General features: G+C 40.7%; 1 protein-coding gene across 5 annotated transcripts in view; it reads right to left on the bottom strand.

The window, feature by feature from the left end:
* Window positions 1-449: 449 nt before the first annotated feature.
* LOC134752155 (protein krasavietz) overlaps window positions 450-19,221 on the bottom strand; it is a 28,201-nt gene continuing 9,429 nt past the window's right edge. Inside the window, exons 3-12 of one of the 5 annotated variants that reach the window (XM_063688109.1) lie at window positions 14,655-14,831; window positions 12,039-12,139; window positions 10,754-10,819; window positions 10,006-10,078; window positions 8,180-8,345; window positions 6,254-6,365; window positions 4,682-4,813; window positions 3,406-3,552; window positions 1,515-1,710; window positions 450-699 (exon numbers count right to left, since the gene is read on the bottom strand). In XM_063688109.1, coding sequence (XP_063544179.1) covers window positions 671-699; window positions 1,515-1,710; window positions 3,406-3,552; window positions 4,682-4,813; window positions 6,254-6,365; window positions 8,180-8,345; window positions 10,006-10,078; window positions 10,754-10,819; window positions 12,039-12,139; window positions 14,655-14,831 — 1,199 coding nt within the window. In that variant the 3' untranslated portion in view covers window positions 450-670. The other 4 variants (XM_063687870.1, XM_063687794.1, XM_063687952.1 and 1 more) reach the window with 4 other exon arrangements.

The raw sequence follows: 19,221 nt of genomic DNA, 5'->3' as shown, positions 1-19,221 counted from the left end.
TTTCGAGGCACGTTTTTTCCTTAGACTGTATCCATCTATTACGGAGTTATATCTATCTTTGGTATCATGTCACTACCATAGATTAGTATATGTTATTACTGTCCTGTGAGTTCCTATAGGGACCGTGCGCGTCGGAGGGTCTGCCATCTTGTGGCCTGAATCGGAACCATAAACATGTACTTACATCACATGTACATTGACACTTCATGCCAAAGCAAGTGCTGCCATCTTGTGGGCTACTTTGAAAGCATAAACTACACATTTACGCCTCGCGCCAAAAATCTGACGTCTCCTGTGCTGCCCCCTACAGTTTATGCACGCTCCCTATTGACTTCCGGTATCTACTATATTTTTTATGTTAATGTCACAGCTGTTGGATCTCCATATAAATAACGTATGAAAATTAACTGTAAGGGACGATCACACGTTGCATAAATAAAACAAAAACAGAGTGTTGCCACCATTTATTGGAATTTTCCTAAAAAAATTGAATAAAAAATATTGTATTTCAACATGTTACTTTAGAAATGAATATACAGTGTAGAAAACATCGTCCCCTACTGCCGGTGTTCAACAATTAGTTTAATTATTATATGTTATTATTCATAGTACGCTTATTATCTGTGTGCGCCGGTCGGCGCGTCGGAGTCAGTCTCACGCTGCGCTTACTCTAATCTTCTTCCTCGCCGCTTTCCGATTCTGAAAACAAATTTATTATGTGAAAATAATATAACTTTCAACAATACAATTGCTAAGCCCACTCGAGACTACGCGGCGCGAAGCCGCGAACGCGAGTGTGGAGTCGATTTCGCTGATTAGCGAACTAGACTCAACGCTCGCGTTCGCGGAGTTTCGCGCACGAGTGTGGAGGGGGTTTTTGACTAATGAATTCGCTTTGGGACTTAGTGTTGCATTTATTACAGTGCACAGGACAGTAGATGTAAACATATGTAAATGTCCCGCTTTCTTTACGTCAGAACGAGATTGTTAGTTTTTTCCGGTCTTGTGCTTCTCAATGTGCACTGATGATCATGGGCTCTCATAGATATTGCAAAGAGGATATAATAGGATAGAGCGGTACTGTCATAGTACATTTTGTAACCACAGTAAATTCACTGCCATCTATCGACACACTTTAAAACTAAAAATGAAGATTTATAAAAATACGATAAAATGTATTTAAATACGTATAGATGACTTTTTTATTTGCATTAATTATTTTTATATGATTTTGACCCATGTTGTTTAACTGATATGCGTTAAAATTGTTAAATAACAAACGAAACCGTCAACGCCCTCTATACGAGTAGGCCAAAGGTAGTGGCGCTATCTGATCGAGAATCAAATTTTCGTGATTTTAGAGGCACGTTTTTTCCTTAGACTATCCATCTATTACGGAGTTATATCTATCTTTGGATATTGGAATAGAAGTTGATTTTTTTTATGGCGTTGTTGGAGTCTAATGATGAAAAAAACGCATGCAAAAACGAAAGCAGGCGTGTCACTAGACTGACCTTCCTCAGCGCTCTGCAGCCACTCGACGAACTTCTTCATCTGGTCGAGGAACATGAGTTTGCCCTTGCTGGAGTTGGGGTCGCGGTACCACTTGAGGATGGCCTCCTCGGAGAGCACGTTGCTCTTGTACAGCATCAGCACCAGCTTGCTGAACGCGCGCATGAAGCTCATGTTCTCGTAGCAGTACTCTTGCACCTGGACAATTGTTAGTAGAAAATTGATTGGGTTATATTTTTGGGAAATTACATCTACAAATCAAGCATACAAGCATGGCGACCGGTCTGGCCTAGTGGGTAGTGACCCTGCCTATGAAGCCGATGGTCCCGGGTTCGAATCCCGGTAAGGGCATTTATTTGTGATGACACAGATATTTGTTCCTGAGTCATGGATGTTTTCTATATATTTAAGTATTTGTATATTATATATATCGTTGTCTGAGTACCCACAACACAAGCCTTCTTGAGCTTACCATGGGACTTAGTCAATCAGTGTAAAAATGTCTTATAATATATATATAAAAAAAAAAAAAACTTATCGTTTCTATTGAAAAAAAAAAAAAGAAAGCCTACTGCATAGTAGCTGCAAATTTGACAGCTGAATGCCCTAAAACAAGTATCAAGGTAGGTACATACTTAAGTTGGGGCACTTACAAACTTTTGAGAATTCAGTTACCAACGTACGGTACCATCTACTGCAATGAGGGCTAACGCGTATGAATACGCCGCTAGGGGCGCTAGTGTAGATGGTGGTCTTTTCCATAGTTCGAAATGTCAAATGTCACTTGTCACTTCAATGACTGACAGCTGTTCTTTAGTCTTTTGATGGTCTTTTGGACCATCAACAGAGGCGCCATCGCCAACTGGTGAGCAAAAAAACGATAGCCCTCATTGTCAAATTCACGGCTACGTTCTGTAGTTTCAACTACTCACGCGTCTTTTCTGTGTAGTATTATAGAATATCACAAGGGAATAGTGTGAGATCAGAGTGCCATGTCGACAAAGCAGCGAAGCGAAGAGGCCGGTCGCCTCGCGTTTCGTGAAGGACTCACTCGACGCGCGCTCGCAGCCCACGCAACGCCGCTCCGACTCGTCATCGGGTTTCATCATTTCAGGACTATTCCTTTCATAACTGGGTTGGACTAGCTATACATATCAGGATCTAGTTCAATCTAGCGTAGCTTTAGCTGTTATTTAATATCGTATCGTGATAAGAGTACAGCATAAACGATATTTTACGTATTTTCTCTCACGGTGCTAAACAAACAAACAATAGTACATTGTATATTATGGGCGGTAGACAAGAATTTACGAACGAGTGTGAATTGAAGACCGAAGGCGAGGGCTTAATTAACACGAGTACCGCCCGTGCCACAAACAATGTTTATGATCACATTCGTGTGGGAAAAAAAGGGAAATAATTAAGATTTCTGCCTAATTTAGTAAGTACATTACGAATTTTAGGATTTACGGACTGCATCGCCTACGTATGGTAACATCTTTTACAGCCTGCATCTTCTTAAATGAATTTTTCGCCAGACCCTAATCTGTTAAACAAAAGCCTTTGTTCCTTTTCTGCGTGCGCGTGCCCATTGTTAGTGAGCGCGTGACCATTGTGTATCAGCGAGTGGCATGCGCTCACCAACAATGGGCACGCGCACGCACAAAAGGTACAAAGGCTTTTGTTTAACAGATTAGAGTCTAGCGAAAAAATCATTTGAGAAGATGCAGACTATATGTGCCATTTTCAACAAAAAGGGTACTTATTGTCGCTTGTCAGTAGGGCGCTATTTCCATATAGCTTCAATTAGAAATCAACCTTATCAACAAGCGACAATGTGGTACCTTTTGGTTGAAAACGTCAATGTGCAAGGGTGATGAAAAAGCATCTCACCTTGGTGAGCAGCGCGATCTCCGCCTTAGCCGACTGAGCGAAAGCGGCCAGCAGCGGCGTGTAGTGCCGCAGATGCTTGGCCGCTTGCTCCGCCAGCAGCTCCTCCTTCTTGTTCCATTCGCCGCGGTTCATGACGCACGTCCAAATCTGACAGACACAGTGGCATTAAAAACTAGACTTTATACAGTTGGGTTTAAGGTGGGTTTTGGGTTGGATCAGACCGCCATGTCGACAACGTAGTAAAACTAGCGACGCGAGCGTCGAGACGCTCGAAAGACTCGATTGAAACGAGCTCGCGCCGTTTTGTAATGCTACTCCGACTCGTCATCGAGTTTCATCATGTGAAGTATGTCTCTTCTCTCTTTCTCTCTCTTTTAAATGGAGTTATGGGGTTTTCAACTTTAAGTATTGTGCTTAAGTCGCAAATCCCTTAACCTCGTTCAAATGGTTACGAGGTTTGCAATTTCAGTCAACGATGTGTCCATAATAGCTAATTTTGATTTTCAAGACAACTATCGTTTTATCACAAACACACAACAGATTAATCAAACATAATTTCGTTATTTCTATCGTTTAATCGCTGAGAAATACCCGTTTGTATGACTAGTTCCTCGATATCCCAATGGAGCTACAGCTGACATTCACGAGGCTTCACGGTTCATCTCCCTAAACCACTCTACGAATGGCCCTGGCTTATGGTCCATAGTATTTCAGCATCGAAGTAGTTTTGCCATAAATGTATGAAAAAACGTATGAATAAACACTTTAAACTCTCGCGTTTTGTACAAATAATTAATGTTATTACCGGGTCTAACGCGATTAAATTTCATCATTTTACATTTTTTCCGACGTTTCAACTAGGTCGCACTAGCTGCGGTCACGGAAGACTGACGTCCCAGCAAATGTCAATTGAGAAATTGGTAAACAACACTAAACTACCCGACATTAGTTTATATAAATGTTCGGGGTAGAACATTTACATCGACCCGTTTCTGTTTAATGTTTATTGTCCACGGCACGACACACAACACTAACAATATCCGCGCATCGGTCCGAAGATAGATTTCAACATCTGAATCACTGGTTTGGTATGAATAAAGTTAGTATACTCCGCAGTAAGTAGGAAAACCGCGAGCCAGAAGGTCTGACGACATCAAAAAGACAGGGCCGACCTGGCATAGAAGCGCGGCGTACAGAACACTGGAAAGACATGAATGAGGCACATGTCCAGCAGTGGACGTAAACATGCTGAGAAGAAGAAAGTTAGTATACTCACGATGGCCACGACCTCGTGGTCGGGGATGGCGTGCTTGACGGCCATGTCGCGCAGCTCCTGGATGAGGTCCCGCACCGGCTTCTCGTCCGCCAGCTCGTCCTCCAGCGCCCGAGTCAGCTCCCGGCGCGCCTCCTGCGCACACGCACCACACACATACAACGGGGTTCACATCAACTCTACCAGTATGGTAGACGCTGCCGATGTTATTCGGGACGGATAATAGGGAATATCACGCGAAACTCTGCGTAGGGGGCGCTCCTACTACAATCTCTAGGCCTAGCACATGATTGGCGCGACAGTATCTCGCGGCGAGATGGACTACTCGTCTCTTTCTAACTATGTTTAAAAGAGGCTGAAAGTCTACCGCGAAACAAGAAAATCGAAATTTGTGCCATTTTCAACCAAGTCTTATTGTCGCTGTCAGTAAGGCACTATTTCCATATAGCTTCAATTAGATATCAACCGTATCAACAAGCATGTGGTACCTTTTGGTTGAAAACGTCACATTTCGTTAGATAACGTTAGATATTCGAGCCATAAAGAGGCAGATAGCGAAATTTCGGATTCGCGTTTCCCGGTAGGTCCTCTGTAAACAAACCGCCTTGATGCAAACAATGTCATATTTTATTATCTCTGAATATACTGCACTCTGGCGGCAGAACATTGATCGTGAAAAGGGGAATTGGAGGGTAATGTAATCAGATAGCCATGTCGACAAAGCAGCGAAGCGAAGAGGCCGGTCGCATCGCGTTTCGTGATGGACTCACTCGACGCGCGCTCGCAGCCCACGCAACGCCGCTCCGACTCGTCATCGGGTTTCATCATTTTAGGACATTATGAGGAATTTGGAAGTGGAGGTAAAGTGGATTAACTGATTCTAAAGTAAGCTGCCTCACCATCGTCAGCTAAATACAGTTAATGTTAACGATAACATTTCTCCAAAAAACATTAGGTCTTACACTCGTCAGTCGTACAAAATATCCATAAAATCGTATATTTAGTACTCAAGAATATTTTTAGACAAGCAAAATTAAATAATATTCTCTTCGGTTACCGCGACAGTTACTCATGAAATAAAACTATGATCGGGATGTATTATAAATTCAATATACGCGATATAATCCGTTTTCATAGTTTTATTTCAAGCAAAATTAAAATTACAAATCTATGTATGCAGTTTTGTTTCTTTTTAGAAATATTAGAATAATAATAATAATAAATAAATATTATAGGACATTCTTACACAGATTGACTAAGTCCCACGGTAAGCCCAAGGAGGCTTGTGTTATGGGCACTCGGACAACGATATATATAATATCTAAATACTTAAATACATAGAAAACACCCATGACTCAGGAGCAAATATCTGTGCTCATCACACAAATAAATGCCCTTACCGGGATTCGAACCCAGGACCATCGGCTTCACAGACAGGGTCACTACCCACTAGGCCAGACCGGTCGTCTAAAGAATGTTTCCTTTAAGTAAAATGAGCTAACTTAAGGTTTTAAGGCAAGTGCCTCCAGGGCCCATTAATGTTTTCCACCCTGTATACTGGTAGCCCTTGGTTACCTGCGAGGCCTGCGCGCGGTGCAGCCGCAGCAGCTCGGCGAGCCCGCGCGACGCGAACGCGGCCGCCAGCACCTCCTCCGTGCGCCGGTTCAGGGGCAGGAACTCCAGCAACCTGCCCCGACAACATACCGCTCGTTACCAAACATGCCTAGATATAACTCCGTAATAGATGGATACAGTCTAAGGAAAAAACGTGCCTCGAAAATCAACAAAATTTGATTCTCGTTCAGAGGGCGCTACTAGCTTTGACCTACAGTCGTACAGATGGCGTTGACGGTTTCGTTTGTTATTTAACAATTTTAACGCATATCAGTGAAAGAACATGGGTCAAAATCATATAAAAATATTTAATGCAAATAAAAAAATCATTTATCCATATTTAAATACATTTTATCGTATTTTTATAAATATTTATTTTTAGTTTTAAAGTGTGTCGACAGATGGCAGTAAATTTACTGAATGAACCTAGATTTAGACTTATTTTTAACATGACTGGCACCCCTTTACAGTGTCAATTAGTTCTTAAGTAGTATTTAATTTTGTACGCAATATGGGTAAATGCCTGAAATAAAAGCTTTTTATTATTATTATTATTATTATTTACTGGGGTTACAAAATTTACTATGACAGTACCGCTCTAGTATAAGTTACTCCATGTCATTACTATACTGTCTTAGGTCACACTATTACTTTGGGGATAATTCACTTAGGCATTTGAGTAATGCATGACAAGAAGCGTTCGCTACTTAGACGGGTCCACACAGAAGGAGCCGCCTAACGATGCGATTTTGTTTTGCCGCGTCTCACACGAGGCAAACACGCGCGTTGCGATGCCTCGAGCGCGGCAATTTTCTCGCGAGGCGGTCGGTTCTGTATGAACCTGACAATTGGCGAGTATGTAAAGACGAATTAAGCTTTTCGACGCCGTGTCAAACGCAAAAGCTGTCACTCGGACGCCACGTCACCGGAGTGTCAAAACTGAAATTGAACTTTATGCACATGCACGTAGGTCTAAGGTCTGTTTTTTTATTCCGTAGACTAAAATGACGTTTCATGTAAAAGACATGACATTTCTTAGTACCACATGATATGTCATTTTAGTCTACGGAATAAAAAAACAGAATATATGTTGCTCTGTGGTCTTTGACCGATTAATCCGTCTTTGGCGTTGCACCTGAGGTGCCGATATATCCGTCATTGGCGTCCAAAAGGTTAATGCTTTATGTCGGACATGAATAGTTGAATACGATTATATTATTTTAAACCTGAGAGCAAAAGCTGACTTCGGCAATGAAATTAATAAAATGTAGCGCCATTTATGATTCCGCCGCAACGATGCAGAGAACCAGTACATGTAGCGGTAATCTCCCATGGCTTCATACAAATTTTACCTCAGTGTAAAACCTGGTTTCATACCATGGGATCCATTGTACAATGGATACAATACAATAACAAATACGACACATCACATCACGAGCAGCATCGTGGCGGGAGCCAGTATAGTATGCATTATCTCAAATGATTTTTTCGCCCAAACCGTAAGGTTAAACAAAAGACATTGTATCTTTTGAGCAGCGCGGTGGTTACCTCATTTCTCATTAGTGCAAAGAATCACACCCGTTTTAAAGGCAATTTCAGCGTGCTACACAATAGAACTCAAATTTTTGTTACAGCTTTTTGCTACCTCCGAATATTCTTACCTGTCGTCCTACATTACCCATTATAAAAGTAGAACACAAAAAATTGCCTTTTAAACGGGTGTGATACTTTTCACTGATGAGAAATGAGGTAGCCACCGCGGCGCACAAAAGAAACAATGCCTTTTGTTTAAAAGCTTAGGGTTTTGGCGAAAAAATAATTTGAGATAATTCGTACTATTCGGCCCCGTCACCTGTAGTGTGTGTGTGGTGTGTACAGAATACCAACCTGCCCTCCAGCTGGCCCTTCTTGAGCGCGGTGACGAGCGAGGCGGTGCCGCGCTCCTGCTTGACGCAGGTGAACACCTCCAGCACGAAGTCGAGCGCGAGGTTGTCCTTCACGATGTGCTCGTTCAGCATCACGAGCAGCACCGACGGCGGCACGCACCCGTTACCTGACATCATAAACTATTTATGTTGAAAAAATTCACAGTAACCTTCGCGCTTTGAACACATATTAAATCACATTTATAATCGGGTCTATCGCGAATTCATTTTGTTACCTTTATTTACCGACGTTTCGACACAGGTTTCACTGGTCGTGGTCGCGGCTAACTCAGTCGGTCGGTCGCGGGAAACGTCGGTAAATAAAGGTAACAAAATAAATTCGCGATAGAGCCCGATTATAAATGTGATTTAATAAACATCATATATTATTAACCTTTTGAAAACCAAAAGGAGAGTCCACACAAAACGAGCCGCCTCGCGGGGAAATTGCCTCGCGAAGTAGCTCGCTATGTGTAGACGTGCCTCGGGCGTGGCACGTCTTCACCGACAGTTCGCTCTGTGTGGATCCGCCTAAAGACGCTACTGCGTCCACCTTACCGCACACGATAGGCGTGTGTAGTAGGATTAATTACTTATCTCCTAGACTGCAAACAGGTAGAAGTATACAGGAGCAAATACCTAGGGATTCCGTTCACACTAAAAGAGGCAGTTAGCAACCTGAAAACATTGCTAGGCTTCATTGGAGGAGCTGCCGGCCCAGCCAAGGTGACAATCGCTATCGCTTCGAAAACGAAACTCTTTGTGTCTCTCTTCCATATTAGTGCGACAGTGACAGTTGCGTTTCGATCGCTACGGAGCGTTAGCGATTGGCGTGTTGGCTACGCGGCCTGGGGTAGTTAAGAGTAGCGTTACCTCGTTTCACGCATAATAGGCACAATAGTTGTAGAGTTGCGAAAAATATCTAGAACCACTAACTAACTAACGATTAGCGTGGTGATCAAAGAGTTAAGACAGATTTAGGGCCAGTTGCACCGACCACTCTTGATGGACTGATCAATGTTACTCAGCAGTGAACTATGAATCTTTCCCATACAAAAAAATTGTAATGCTATCGACAGACTTGTATGACAACCGAATTTCTTGGAACCTAGCCAGCCAAGAGAACTAAACAATCCCTCGACACATCATATTTGGTAGGCAATGTACATTACTGTAATGATAGCTCCACGATTTTAGAGAAATCGCCGTTATTGGTCTTAGTAGCTTATTCATTAGGAAATAATGATTACTTAAATATTAAATAATTGTCGAGCGTACATTATAATGTAGTAACAAAATCAGTTTGATGCCACAACACAACGCACGCGCATATTATTTCGCACATTCCGACACCGAGCAACGTAATACGCGTTGCCTGGCTCTAATTAGTGCATCTATTTGTGTTTAAATGATAAAATCATTCCATGAAAACTACAACGGCCCTCTACCATATTATCGTTTACGAAAACTGGATGAAAAAATCAATTAATGGTTTTTCAAAGTGGAATGACGAAAGAATTTTCCAAAGTTCATAAATTTTGTATAATTTTTAATGCTTACAATGCAGGGGATGCGTTTGAAAGTTTACACAGCACGATTCTCTCAACTTCAGCACTTCATTACAACCAGTTTGTTTAAATGTGCCGTGTTCAATCAAAAGGTATTGTCGCTTGCCATAAGGCCGCTCTGACAGGTTATTTGTATAAGATACAATTTCGTCCTAATGGTAAGCGACAATGTGGTACCTTTTGATTGAAAACGTCACAAATTAGCAGTTTAGTTACATACCGATCCAGAGCGCGGTCATACGGGCCAGCTTGATGCGCTGCGCTGGCTCGAAACCTTTCAAGTACACCAGCACCTGTGAACAACATAATACAATATAAGCATCTAGCTGATAGTAAATAAGGCTCATGGAGCCTAAAAATAAATGCGCCGGACACGCTGTCTCGATTTGCCGCGTGAGGCAGCTCAGTATGACATGGCTCGCCCGAGGAATCGCAACAACGCATTAGTTAGCCACGGAAGTGCATTTCGAAGTACGATTTCAGTACGCGAATGATTTGCAAATAGGTGCATCCTCACAGAACGCCCTGCCTCGCGAGGAAATTGTCGCGCAAAACATCTTGGTTTGTGTAGACAACACTTACTTATGTACGTACTTCGAAATGCACATCAGCGACCATTTTTAGGGTTTCGTACCCAAAGGGTAAAAACGGGACCTTATTATACCAGGCTGTATCTCATGAACCGTGATAGCTAGACAGTTGAAATTTCCAATGATGTATTTCTGTTGCCGCTATAACAACAAATACTAAAAACAGAATAAAATAAATATTTAAGTGGGGCTCCCATACAACAAATGTTTTTTTGTTTGCCTTTTTTTGCGTAATGGTACGGAACCCTTCGTGCGCGAGTCCGACTCGCAGTTGGCCGGTTTTTTCCAAATAGCTGCGGATTCACCAGATCTGGATGCACTATTTATTGTTGTCGAAAACCATGTAAAATTATGTGTAAAATTCGTACAATTATTTACCTTTTTCATCTCCTCTTCAAACATTTTCTCCAGATATTTGTATCGGCGCATCAGCTTCACAAATACCTTTAAAAGATTCAAAAAAATATATATTAGCAAAGGCACAAGTATGACAAACTTATCAAATGTTATAAAAATTATTTCAGAAGTAATTGAACGAGAAAGGGTTTCTCAACACTTGTGTTCAGGACTCTAGCCATGTTTTTCATCATTTAAAACACCAAAAGATAACATAAAGTATATATAGATCACGACTGGCATAATTTGATTGATTTATGACGAAAAATTTAATTTAATTTAATTTTAAGTTAATTTAATTTTAATATTTTGTTTGAATGTACCTATTTATTGTTATTTTAATTGTGCTCGTATTTTCTATGTAATATGGATCTTGTTATCTTTATTAAAGAATACAATACAATACAATAAACATAAACTAGATTTTACAATGAGAGCATAACACAGGTAATTATTTAAGTTAGAGTGAGTGGTAAATGGATATTTTTGTTATTATATGTTCTGTTTTCACTGAGTCAGGGGTCGGAAACCGGTATTTGCTCCATACAAAAATACCGGTATTATTACGTTCTTTTTCGTTCTTTTGTTTATAATTTCATTTTTAATGGGACGTTTTAATAATGCAAAATTGTTTCCTAAATACATGATTCAGTCCTACGTAATGAGCATAAAAAAATTCAAAATATTGGGCTATTTCGGGGTTTTAAAAAAATACCGGTTCCGAGTACCTGCACTGAGTGCTAGGAAAATAAGCAAAATATTCCATTCAACATTTTAGAGCCTAAAGTCACCTGACAAACTTTAAGAGGAAATTTACGTACAAGTGAAATAAAAGTATGAAAACGGATTACATCGCGTATATTAAATACATAATACATCCCGACGTTTCCCCCGCCCCTCGTGTTCACCCGTTGACCACGAACGCTGTAAAGGGTTCGAAACGTCGGGATGTATTATAAATTCATGAGTAACTATCGCGGTAACCGAAGACAATATTACGTACAAGTGTTTTTAGGGTTCCGTAACCAAAGGGTAAAAACGGGACCCTATTACTAAGACTCCGCTGTCCGTCTGTCTGTCTGTCACCAGGCTGTATCTCATGAACCGTGACAGTTGAAATTTTCACAGATGATGTATTTCTGTTGCCGCTATAACAACAAATACTAAAAAAGTACGGAACCCTCGGTGCGCGAGTCCGACTCGCACTTGGCCGGTTTTTTCATAAAAGTAACTTTACGTATAGGTAAGATTTAGGTTGAAAAATTACCTGTTCGAAATTGCGCATGGATTCCATGTCCTCACTGGCGTTGAAGATGCAAGTGTTCGTCTTGGGAGTCTCGCCATCCATCGACACGCCACCGCCGGGCACTGACAGACAAACATACATCAGTATTGTGAAGAGGGGTGAGGGAGATATGGTGGTGGGAGAGGGATGTCAGATATAACGAACGAGATGTGTTTATCGACACAGTTGTTCAGATCTCTAGCCAGTTGTTTCATCATTTGAACATAATCCTTATATAGTTCTTCTTACCTATAGTCTGCACGTTCTCAAATGATTTTTACTCCTAAGACGGTAATCTGTTGAACAAAAGCCATTGTATCTTTTGTGTGAACGGTCGGCAATTGTGTCTAACAATGGCAACATACAGTACTAATTGCTCAAGTCAGTAAAAAAATACGAGTGGATTTCGTCTATCTATAGATCTATAACATACATTACATTGAAATATATAAAACTATTTAAAGAGCGGCCCTGCAAATGGGAATTGTGAAGAAACAGATGCTTTAAGCCTTGGTTCTACAAAAGGATGAGTTTCATTGGTTATTAATGTTTTAGACTACTCTTGAAACTATTTTGTTATTTTTTGGGTAATGGAACTTAGTACAATGTTACAAAGCTATTGGACCAGATTTGGATAATCGTTTGTCCTTATCCGTCATTTCGACATTTGTTTGTTAGAAAGAGACAAAATTTAACTAAAGTGCTAAGTTTTATGCTGCACAAGGGGGATATTGTCTATGTGCGCACTACATGTCTGTACGCATCCGTGCATGTCTAAACGTGTCCATTCGGTATGAAATAATTAATCTGTGATAAGATAAGGATCTAAGAGCTCTACATAAATCCTGGCCAAAGCCGAATTTAATCGCGCCCTGTTAATCTCGCACGGGTAGACGCGTCGGAATAGATAATTCCGTCTAGACGACTCACAGAAAGGTCAATCAAGTCACCTTATTAGTAATACACCAGTAAAAACTAAGTCTGGCGTGTATTCTAGATTATATCTTGTAAACAAAGAAATATCTCGCGTAGCTTGCGACAGGTGTTTCTTTTTAGGGTTCCGTACACAAAGGGACCCTATTACAAAGACTCCGCTGTCCGTCTGTCTGTCACCAGGCTGTATCTCATGAACCGTGATAGCTAGACAGTTGAAATTTTCACAGATTATATATTTTTGTTGCCGCTACTACAACAAATACTAAAAATTAAAAAAGTTAAATTTGTACGGAACCCTCGGTGGGAGAAAAAAACTTTTAAGCTATACTTAGGTAGTTGAATGTACACATTCCTACCTACAGGTCATATTGTACAACTTTCACTATGAGGCCAAACACGAAGTGGCGAAAAAAAAGGTAGTTTCATACATTTTGACAGAAGTTTTTTTTTTGTTTCAAGTGTAGTTATTTCAGTATGACCCTTATACTACTCTCGTAGAATATGGCTAAGAGTTAAAAAAACAGCCTGTAATCTGTATAGATATATACGACTTATACTACGGACTTTTATGTACGATTTTTGCTTTTATAATGACACGAGCGTGGCGTGAGCACTCATACGCATTTGCGTGCGTTCATTGTGCCCCCCCCCCCCCACCCTCATCTTCGTTTCATCTAGTGTTGGTGTTCACACAGGAGCGAGGCGTCTAGAAACTTGTACGCCGCCTCGAGGTCTAGCTAGTCGAGGTGGTGTAGTCGGACGTTGTACTCACGCAGTAAGCCGCCGGCGTCGACGACGCCTCGAGGTCTTGTCGAGGGGGTGTAGTCGGACGGTGTACTCACGCAGTAAGCCGCCGGCGATGAGCACGTCGAAGATGACCTCGCCATAGCGCCGGCAGTCGAGCTTGGACCCGTCGTCTAGGAACTTGTACGTCGCCTCGAGGTCTAGTCGAGGTGGTGTAGTCGGACGGTGTACTCACGCAGTAAGCCGCCGGCGATGAGCACGTCGAAGATGACCTCGCCATAGCGCCGGTAGTCGAGCTTGGAGCCGGCGGCGTCTAGAAACTTGTACGCCGCCTCGAGGTCTAGTCGAGGTGGTGTAGTCGGACGGTGTACTCACGCAGTAAGCCGCCGGCGATGAGCACGTCGAAGATGACCTCGCCATAGCGCCGGTAGTCGAGCTTGGACCCGTCGTCTAGGAACTTGTACGTCGCCTCGAGGTCTAGTCGAGGTGGTGTAGTCGGACGTTATACTCACGCAGTAAGCCGCCGGCGATGAGCAAGTCGAAGATGACCTCGCCATAGCGCCGGTAGTCGAGCTTGGAGCAGGCGGCGTCCAAAAACTTGTACGCCGCCTCGAACTCTAGTCGAGGTGGTGTAGTCGGACGGTGTACTCACGCAGTAAGCCGCCGGCGATGAGCACGTCGAAGATGACCTCGCCATAGCGCCGGTAGTCGAGCTTGGAGCCGGCGGCGTCTAGAAACTTGTACGACGCCTCGAGGTCTAGTCGGACGGTGTACTCACGCAGTAAGCCGCCGGCGATGAGCACGTCGAAGATGACCTCGCCATAGCGCCGGTAGTAGAGCTTGGAGCCGGCGGCGTCTAGAAACTTGTACGCCGCCTCGAGGTCTAGTCAAGGTGGTGTAGTCGGACGGTGTACTCACGCAGTAAGCCGCCGGCGATGAGCACGTCGAAGATGACCTCGCCATAGCGCCGGTAGTCGAGCTTGGAGCCGGCGGCGTCTAGAAACTTGTACGCCGCCTCGAGGTCACCGCCCGCGCGCTCAAGACCTTGCACGAGCGCGTCGCGGAACCCGTTCGGGTCGTACTTCTCTTTCTCATCTGTGGGACAATCAAATAGAAAGAGATTAGTATTGGTTTAGAAAGATAAAGCTTAACGCTAACAACTCTTTTGATTGCAGCAAACACTCGATCACGAAGCATGCTTAGTGCTGGATCCAAAAATTATATCCGCTGTTTGCTGCATGTGAAGTCGTAACTGCATTAGATTTATAATGACGTGTCTTTTCGATTTTAAAGATCATGCTATGTATAGTCAGTCAGCTGCTGAGAAAGAACCCTGATCATCTCTGAATCAAGGATTTAGATATTTCTTCAGCTAGGTGTCCTTAATATTGTCTTCGGTTACCGCGATAGTTACTCATGAAATAAAACTATGAAAACGGATTATATCGCGTATATTGATTTTATAATACATCCCGACGTTTCGAACCCTTTACAGCGTTCGTGGTCAACGGGTGACCGAGGAAAAATTACAGTGCAAAAATACCCACATATTAAAATAATGAACAATCATAGACTATAAACTTTAAGGCTGGTTGTACATTATAAAAGCTGGCATTATAAGGCTGGGTGTGTATTATAAAATCAATATACGCGATATAATCCGTTTTCATAGTTTTATTTTAGGTGTCCTTAACTTACTTTAAAGGGGCCCACTGATTATCAGTCCGCCGGACGATATCAGCCTGTCAGTTAGAACAAAAATTTGATAGTTGCGAACAACTGACACACCGATATCGTCCGGCAGACTGGTAATGAGTGGGCCCCTTTAGAGAGAATAATTGGCGAAAACTATAGCCGACTAGGTATTTGTAACATCTACAATAAAATGATATAATTGTATACTTTCAAATATGTATCTCAGCAGTCTTTTAACAGAGTTTATTGTAATACCCTGTATTTAACTGAACACGTTGTGTAAAAAATTTGTAAGGTAAATCACGGCTCGTTCACCTTATTATATTTCTAACAATAAGGGAAACTAAGCTGGGGCAAATATTAAAGCGATACCTTAAACTCAGGTAAGAACTAAACAATGGTTATTGTTCTTATCTATGCACGCTATGATCCATTGTCAATGCCATTTAATGTATAGTCGAGATAAAGCGTTACAAAGGCAGATAAACATCAGAAACGATGATTTTATCCGTTCAAAACTAGGGCAGTTGTGCCTTTTCGATGTTAGTATGAAAAACGTTCTCGACTCAAATATTCGAGTTCAGTAATTGGAAGTTTAGAAAATTCGTAAAAATAGATAAATGGATGGCTTAGATTCGCGTTTTATGTAAAATACGCACAATAAAAAAGTCATTGGCAAATATAAAAAAAAAACACATTATCGTTTTTATTTTGATATTTTCAACACCATTGTAATATTTATCATCAATGCCATTACGATAACAAGTATTGAAAAATCAATAAGAATAGTAATTTTATCTAAAGCAGGAAGTAATCGCGCAAGTACCTACAAGATGTTGCTAACTGGTTGTCGCCATATGGCAATGACATGTTGTAAGCGTACCACATGTGTGGGCTCCGTTACTCATCGTGTGGTAGAAATTTCTAGATGATATGAGGTATGTTTTTAAATGAAGGCTGATTTTTATAGTCAAATATTAATAATATTTAAGCGAATATAGCTTTTATAAATTTATCATTGAGCAATCGACAAGTAAAATGTATGTGTACTTCCTTAGGAAAAGTGACCTGTCTGGCGATTGGCTCTATTATGCACTCGTGAAATGGAGCAAGTTTTTACTAACATTTAAAACTTTCGCGGTTTAAACACATATTAAATCACATTTAGAAACGGGTCTATCGCGAATTTATTTTGTTACCTTTATTTACCGACGTTTCGACACAGGTGTGTGACACACAAATCTCTGTTTTGACATTTTGCTGGGACGTCAGTTAGCCGCGACCACGACCAGTGAAACCTGTGTCGAAACGTCGGTAAATAAAGGTAACAAAATAAATTCGCGATAGACCCGTTTCTAAATGTGATATAATAAGTTTTTACTAACCCTGTTTTTTACTGAACGACACATATGGCAGCGTATATTAATAAAAAATATGTTAACAATCTTTGTAACTTTATTTACCGGAATATTGCCGAGAATGTCAGCCATAACTGCAATAAATATGATTGTTGCCAAAATGATAACCGAACCGTGTCATCAACCCAATATTGATCAGTTTGTAACTTTGTTATTTACGTAAGTAATTGCTTAGACGCTTACTCAACACTCAACATGAATCACTATTGGCAACGGTACGACAATCTATATTACATTTAACGCCCCGTTACTAATTCGCCTCCACAACGTTCGACTGTTCAATCCGTATTTGACAAGCCAATACCTATTTCTACTTCTAGTGATCAATTATTGAAAGGTAAGAGATCTAGATATTCTAGATGAAAGACTTTATTGCCTAATGTCACGAATCGTTCTACATTAATTGAGCTCAATGTGGTCATTCGGAGTTACAGCGATGGCCCTATTTGCAATCGTTCGTTCAATTAGACGACAATTCTGAAAATTAATGAACTAGAAAATTGTCCACGTTCACTGAACAATGAAAGAAAACCGAGGGTTCCGTACTTTTTAGTATTTGTTGTTATTAACAACAAATACTAAAAAGTACGGAACCCTCGGTGCGCGAGTCCGACTCGCACTTGGCCGGTTTTTGTTTGTAGTCTTAAAAACAACTTTAAGAGTGAACCGGTATGTTTTGTATCGAAGTTTTATATAAAGTTTTCACAGATGATGTATTTCTGTTGCCGCTATAACAACTTGTTATAGCGGCAACAGAAATACATCATCTGTGAAAATTTCAACTGTCTAGCTTATAACGGCTGATGAGATACAGCCTGGTGACAGACAGACAGACGGACCGCGGAGTATATAAAGTAAATAATAGCATAGAGTAACTTATACTAGAGCGGTACTGTCATAGTAAATTTTGTAACGCCAGTAAATTCACTGCCATCTGTCGACACACTTTAAAACTAAAAATGAAGATTTATAAAAATACGATAAAATGTATTTAAATATGGATAAATGATTTTTTTTATTTGCATTAATTATTTTTATGATTTTGACCCATGTTCTTTCACTGATATGCGTTAAAATTGTTAAATAACAAACGAAACCGTCAACGCCATCTATACGACAGTAGGCCAAAGCTAGTAGCGCCCTCTGAAAGAGAATCAAATTTTCTTGATTTTCGAGGCACGTTTTTTCCTTAGACTGTATCCATCTATTACTAGTAATATGGTCCCGTTTTTACCCTTTGGGTACGGAACCCTAAAAACTAAAACCCGCAGAAAAGAAAACTCGATGCCGTATGTTCTATAGTGTCCGACCGAAACCGGATTTTTAACCGAAACATCAATCGGACACAAATTTTTTACCACTTTAATGTATTCTTTCTCTACAAACTTAAGGTTAGATGTACTAGTTTTATTAATTCAATGACACCGAGGTTTACCTAGAAGGTAAACAAATTAATCATGCCTATATTTCTCTTTTAATGTTCTAGGAAGTGTAAACTACGATCACTATAATAAATAAATGCAAATTAACCATCCTTGAGTTTGAATTAAGTAGCCATCAGGAAGTATGGTATTTCAATTAGCACAGCATACCTATCTAGGTGTGAAATGGGAAAACGGTGTTTGAGCAAAAATATGATTTTGCATGTATTTGCTGTTAGTTGTGGAGCCATGATAAAAAAAAACTATTTACGATTTTCATTAGAAGAATCCTCAATCAAACTATAGGGCTTCGTGATTTTTTTTACCGCGTCGAGTCGAGACCTTCAGAAATAAAAGTAGATAATAACCTTTGCGCGCTAAATTGTCCCTTCCAACTTTTAAACGCAAATTGAGCTTACTATTATTAAATGACCAAATTGCCACAGAAGATATAATTATTTACAATAGTGCTGTGCTACACTTATGACACTTTTCTTGCATATATTTTATAATTTGTTAAAAATATTATAAGTATTCCCTCATACAAAAAGTACTTTAGTTTTTTTTTTTGTAACTGTCAAACTAGTAGACTTGGTAATGAAAAGTATTTTATTAATAATTTTAAGATAAACAGTTAAACTTGTTAATTGTATGAAATTTTGTAAACTGTATGAAACTGTAATAATACTTTGTTAGAGTTTAACTATGAAATTTTTCGTGTAATCTAATTATTCTAAATTTAACCTGCATACACATATATATATATATATCTGTAAAAATAATATCCCGCGCACATATCAATGTGGTTCAGTAAGGGGGCGGACTGTAAATCAGCGCTGTGCGGTCAATTCCTGGTGAAGTGGCTGGCGCAGCATATGCTGAGCCCGCTCCTTTTGTCGCGCATGCCAATTTTTGATGTTATTCGTTTCCTGTAATTTCTCTTCTGTTGTG

The sequence above is a fragment of the Cydia strobilella genome, chromosome 1, assembly GCF_947568885.1.
Source record: "Cydia strobilella chromosome 1, ilCydStro3.1, whole genome shotgun sequence".
NCBI lineage: Eukaryota > Metazoa > Arthropoda > Insecta > Lepidoptera > Tortricidae > Cydia > Cydia strobilella.
The sequence above is the reverse complement of the archived record's forward strand: the minus strand, read 5'-3'. Positions and strand labels throughout refer to the sequence as shown.